Source organism: Mercurialis annua, linkage group LG3 (genome assembly GCF_937616625.2).
Source record: "Mercurialis annua linkage group LG3, ddMerAnnu1.2, whole genome shotgun sequence".
NCBI classification, from domain to species: Eukaryota; Viridiplantae; Streptophyta; class Magnoliopsida; order Malpighiales; family Euphorbiaceae; genus Mercurialis; species Mercurialis annua.
In genome coordinates this window covers 61,619,487-61,626,109 of record NC_065572.1, presented here as the reverse complement: position 1 = coordinate 61,626,109, position 6,623 = coordinate 61,619,487, and the positions used below count along the sequence as shown (strand labels likewise).

The 6,623-nt window shown below is 35.4% G+C and overlaps 1 protein-coding gene across 1 annotated transcript; it reads right to left on the bottom strand.

Annotated features, from left to right (window-relative positions):
- Positions 1-2,248: 2,248 nt before the first annotated feature.
- On the bottom strand, positions 2,249-4,075 carry LOC126671820 (uncharacterized). Its single transcript, XM_050365627.2, has one exon. It carries the CDS (start codon positions 4,073-4,075, stop codon positions 2,249-2,251), a length of 1,827 nt encoding a protein of 608 aa, XP_050221584.1.
- Positions 4,076-6,623: the final 2,548 nt, after the last annotated feature.

Below are 6,623 nucleotides of genomic sequence, written 5' to 3'. Positions count from 1 at the left end.
TGGGAACTAATATTAGTAGCGCACTGACCGTCAACATTCGGAGAGAAAAAAATCTTAGTTTTATTTAAGCTAACTTTGAGACCGGAACTAGCAGCAAATTCATCAAGTATAGCCTTAATGACTCTTGCTTGGTTCTCGTTCGCATGCCCAAATAACACCATGTCATCTGCAAAAAAAAGATGGGAGAGGTTAGGTCCGAGCTTATTCAACTTAATGGGCAGCCATTCACCATTTTGAATAGCGAGTTCAATACGGTGAGATAGGCGTTCCATGCATAAAACAAAAAGGTAAGGAGATAGGGGATCTCCCTGACGGATGCCCCTGGTCGGTTTGAACTCTTGAGATTTACACCCATTCCAAAGAAGACTCATATGCGAAGAAGAGACGCAATTCATAATCACTTTAATTAAGTTGTCGGGAATGCTTGCGTCTTTGAGGGTGTCTTCAATGAAATTCCAACTAAGACGATCATAAGCTTTCTCCAAATCTACTTTGATTGCAAACCAGCCCTCTTTGCCTTTCTTCCTTCTCATAGAATGAATAACCTCTTGGACAATAATGATATTATCAGTGATGTTGCGCCCAGCGACAAAGCTGACTTGAGTGGGATTAACGATAAGAGGCATAATAGGCTTGAGTCTGTTGGTAATAATTTTGGTAACAATTTTGTAGACTACCGTGCACAAACTTATAGGCCTAAAATCTTTGATAGTTACGGGCTTATCAGCTTTGGGAATGAGGCAAATTAAGGTCTTATTAAGTTCAGGATCCATAATACCATCGGCAAAAATTCTTTGAACTAAAGAGCAGATCGAATTTCCCACAACAGCCCACTGATTTTGGTAGAACGCTGCAGGGATACCGTCCGCTCCCGGGGCCTTCCAAGGCTGCATCTGAAAGACCGCTTGATGGCACTCTCCATTTGTCACATTACTGGACAGATTTACAAGCATACCGACTTCAATGGAAGGGAAATAACCTCTGTAATGATAAGCGGGTCTGGAAGCCACATCTTCGGAGTATAAATCCATGAAAAAGTTGACAGCCATATCACGAAGAGTTGCTTCATTATCACACCAGTTTCCTTCAAGATCTTTGAGCATGCTAATACGGTTTTTTCTTCTTCTAGCCATAGTTTTAGCGTGAAAGAAGGAGGTGTTTTTATCTCCGAGCATAATCCAGTCACTTCTAGATTTTTGAACCCAAAGCGACTCCTCTCTAAGAAGAATTTCATCAAGCTCAGCTTTGAGTTGCGTTTCCAAATCACTAAGGAAATTAGAGTGACGGATTTCCAAAGCTTTTTGAATTCCATTAAGCCGAGCAAGAATAGACTTCTTTTGTTTGAAGATATTACCAAAAACTTGAACATTCCAAACCCGGATATTATCGATAAAGTGCCTCACATTGTCATTGAATGAATTAAGAGAGTTCCAGCAATTACTAACAAACAAACTGAAATCTTTGTGAGTGAGCCAGGAAGCCAAAAAACTGAAACTTTTGGGATTATTAACTGTCGGACTAGGAGGATTGAGCTTTATGAGAATAGGTCTATGATCTGAGCATATCCGAGGTAAGTGATGGATGATAGCTTCAGGGAAAAGACGCTGCCAAAACTCATTACAAATGCCTCTGTCAAGACGCTGAAAAAGAGATCCCCGCCTCCAAGTGAAAACAGGACCAACGAAGTCCAATTGATTAAGAGCGTTAGAATCCAAAAAGTTGGCGAAATGGGTGCAGCTGTAATTTCTTTGACGAGCTCCACCTTTCCTGTCAGAAGCGCAAAGAATAGCGTTAAAATCTCCAGCTAGCAACCAAGGAAGATCATTACCTGTATTAAGGGCAGAGAGGTCGCTCCATAAGGATTGTCTTTTGGATTTATTGGGGCTTCCATAAACTGCCGTGAAGAGGAAGGATTCATTCCTGTTAGCCAAAGAAAGAGAAGTGTGGATATATTGACGGTGGTTAGATAACACCGTAATATTAATACTATTATTCCAGAGCAGCCAAATACCACCCGAGAAGCCTTGAGCTTCCACCCGGTGAGAGAACTCAAAACCGGAACGTTTGATGACTTTATCTGCTTTTAGTCCTGCAATTCTGGGTTCAACCAAAACAATCAAGGAGGGATTATAACAATCTTTGAAAGACTTCAAAGTACGGAAAAAATTGTTGCTAGCTGCCCCTTGGCAGTTCCAAATTAAGAGATTTAAATTCATTAAAAAGATGGGGAATAGAAAGCAAACCGCCTTTAGGATGGCCGGTTAAGGTCTTCGACGCTAGTAGAAGTCGCCACTAGATCCTTGATACTAAGGTCATCCAACAGATTGTTGCTGCCATCTCCCTTCATCACTGCATTGCCCATCTCCAATATCATATCACGAGCAGAAGAACATTGGAGGTGAGGAACTTCTTTTTTCTTTCGAATTTTGGTATTGCTTTTCGAATGTTTGTTGATCTTCACACTCCACTGACTATGAGATTTATCAGGGCCTTTTTGATTAAACTTATCTCTTAGAGTGAGATTTTTTAGTTGAGATAGTTGAATCGAATCCTCGTTATTGTTATCTGACGAAATGATAGACACAGCGGAATGCTTTGTGGGATCCAAGGTAATGCTCACTTTAGCCATAGAATTATCCAACTTAGTTAGGATATTGTTTTGGTGCATATTACTTAACCTGTTAGTTTGTTTTGCTTCTGCATGCTTTTGCATTGGATTGTTGTGGTCTTGGGTCACGTCACTTGCATGAATTTGCATGGCCATGAGATTACTAATTTTAGGAATATTTTCCTTTCCCACATGAGCTTTATTTTTTCCTTTTCCAGATGAAGACCTTGTAGCATGATCGGCGATTTTCCTAATCTGAGGTCCTGACATATTTGTCTCTGAATTAGGAATAGCCATCTCAGCCTTACCATTCTGGGCATTAGTTTCCTGAATATCCTCCACCAGGTTAGCCAGAGAATCAAATCTTGACCCTGATATTTTTTGACCGTTATTGCCATGATTGTTGGCCTGAAAATCTGGTTTCCTTCTACGATTAGCCACCTGCATCCAGGGACCGAATTGAGCATCCTCGACCACCGTAGCTGGCGGCTGGTTGAGCACGGAACTGTTAGATTTAGCCAAATCATCCATAGAAGTATCAACAGTTTTAAAAGGACAACAATTTTCACGATGACCGTAGCGGCCACAGTCAAAACAAATTATCGGTAGCCCTTCGTATTCAACCTTTTGGATTCGGCCATCAATCAAAATTCTCGAAACAAGAGGCTTGGTAAGATCCAAACTGATGGCAAGACGGGCAAATTTCCCACGTTCCCTAGCTTCAGTATTATAGTCAATGCGAACAACACTGCCGATGGTAGAGGCAATGGCTTTTAGAACATGATTATGATAGTAATGGTAAGGTAGACCGGGAAAACGAACCCAAGCGGTCACCGAAGTAGTATTGGTGTTATCTGAGGAGAAAGAAGGATCCCAAGGTTGAACGGTGAGATTGTGACCGAATAGCACCCAAGGACCACCAGACAACGCATTGATGTAATCATCCATCGAGTAGAATCTCACAAGAAAGAAATTGTTGTCTAGATCAACCAGGCTCGGGTAGTTTTTAGGCTTCCAAAGTTTCATCAGACGACCAAAGAGAGTCCTGTATCCAATGGTTTTGCCTAAGAGACGAACAACCACACAAAGTTTCATGTTAAGGGCAAAAAGATTATGAATTCTGTCTGAAAAGTTAATAGACGGAACGCCCTTAGCATTGCCTATTTCAATATCATCATTAGACAGGACAAAGGCAGAGTGATCATCTTCAGGATCAGAATCTAAGGCTTTATCATTACTCATGAGCTTCTCTTTGAAGGAAGCTTTGGGAATATTTCCTTCTTCCACATCCGTCGTTTTTGCCGTTATTTCCACTTCCATGTCCGCCTCTTCATTACCGGTTCGCAGTATTTCCTCCGGACGGTTCTTTACTTTCTTCGTTGAGCACTTCTCGTCGTCGGTCGGTGGATCATCAGAGGGAGAGCCGAGAGAAGTATCTTTCAGAGTGTTTTCCATCCTCACGACCATTTATTTATTGATTGTTTGATCCCTCCTGTTTATTTAACATCTATGCCATTCATTATAAAAAATATTACTATACACCGTCCCTATTTATTAGGTACTCTACCACTAAATTACCTAATTGCTTTTTAATCAAAACATAATAAGTTTTCCTCTTAACCTCATTCGAATACCAAAACTATTATGACTGATTACGATTTTAATTCATCGGAAAATGAGTATCAAATTCCGAAAAAAATCCCAAGATAAAAAAACTTTTATTAATTTTTTTCTTTTAATTTTTTTTCGAATTTTTTTCCTTGAAGACATTTTCAGGATCCGTCTCCCCCTCAAGGGAGAAGTTTTCGAATTTCGTCTCCCCTGACCTGAGGGGAAGACGGATCCTGGAAACATCTTCATGAAAAAAATCAAAAAAGAAACTAAAAATTTAAACAAAAATTTACTGGGATATTTCTGCATCTTGCTCGGTTACGTTCCGACATTTTTAAAAAATTTGTTACTCGTTCTTCGTGTTTGAATGTGAGTTGAGAGGATTTGGATATGAATTTTATAATTAGGATAAGATAAAATAGTATTTAAGTAAAAATAGAGGGCGATACCTAGTAATTTAAGGGAGGTATTAAGTAGTTCACTTATAAAATGAAGGGTTAATGGTAAAAAAATCACGAATTTTACACGTTTTTTCATTTTAATCACGCAATTTAAATTTTCTCATTTTCATATACGAACTATCACTTTTTCTCACATTCATGCATGGTGCTGAGGTGGCACTCATTCATTGGTGTAAAATGGCCTCCATCTCAGCGAATTGCACCAATGGAGCCGTAACAGCTCAACACCGTACATGAATTTGGAAAAAAGTGGTAGTTCGTGCATGAAAATGAAAAAATTTAAACTGCGTGATTAAAATGAGGAAATGTGTAAAGTTGGTGAATTTTATGACATTAACCCTAAAATGAATGGTAATTTAACTAAAATTGAACCTTTTTATGTACACCATTCATTTTGTAATGAATGTTATATATTCAATGAACATGACTCCTCGTATTTATCTGAACATAACATTCAAAAAAATATTTTTAGAGTTTTAAACCTATATATAAATAGTAAAAATAATAGAATTCAACTTGAAATCAAAAAAGATAACTCTAAATAAAAATAATTAAATTAAACATAAAAATAAATTAAAAATTTAAAGGCTTGAATCTTTAAAACATTTGATTCAAAAAGAATTTAATCGTTGCTTGTCCTGTTTTATTATTGAATTTTATCCAAAAACAACTGAGTAAACAAAAGTTAATGAATGTCGATCATTGGTCTGTTTTTAATGAAATTAAATTTAAAAATCGCGTGAATCGCACACTTGAAATTTTGACAGAATTATAAAAATGTCGTTATCCAGCTTTTCCATCCATTTTTTTCAGAAGCTCCAGTTTTGTGTTTATTTCCACATCAAGACATGTCTTTTATACATGAATTAAAAAGACAATTTTTAATTTTAATAGTCATATGAATTGTTCTTAGGAGAAAAATTATTAGTTTTAAGAAGAGAAATAGGAGAGAGAAAATTCCATGCAAAATAATACTAAAATATGTTATATATTATTTGGACTTGACATGTAAAATTGAAATATATTATTTAACAAAACAAGGAAATGTTTTTTCATATATATCATAATACGATCATAATTTTAATTTATTAAAAAAATATAAATTTATTGAATATGATTTTGCCACCTCAATAAACATGCGAAACTATAATATATAATTATAGTATAAAATAATTATAAGTTTTATATATTATGTATATATGTTTTCAATTATAGCTAATGGTCTGAAAAAACCTTCGTCTTTAGCTGACGTTGTAAAATCATCAGTTTCATCCAAATCCGTAATTTTCATTTTCAATTGCACCCTCAAGCATTAAATTAATATCTTTTCATTTAAAAAAGTTCAAATCAATACTTTATATTTTAACATATATACTAGAGCTTATTGTCATATTGAAGAAAAAAAACGCCTCTTCCTAAAAAAATTAAAACTCACTAATAATTTTTTATTTAATACAAATAAATATTATTATATTATAAATATAATTTTTTTATTTTAATTATAACATTGAGTATTATTTAAAATATATGTTAAAATATGAAGTATTGAAAAAGAGGTCAATTTGATGTTTGAGGATGCAATTGAAATCAAAAGGTGTGAATTTTAATATTTGAGGGTGTGATTGAAAACGAAAGGTGTGGGTTTGGGTGGAAGTGGCGATTTTATAACGTCACGGCACAAACAAAAAGGACTAAAAATGGAGATTTTTTTCAGACTATTAACTATTAATTAACTATACTTCATGCTATATAAATTTTCTCTGAAACACTGTAAATCTCTGAAATTAAATAATTGTTAATGTAATAGAAAACTATAAAAATTTAATGTAATATAAAAGATTAAAAGTAATTCAATAAAATTAACTAATAAACTATAGTTCAATTAGTATAAGTTCTGAGTAACAAATTGTCGGATTGTGAGTTAAAATTATTCCATAAGCGTT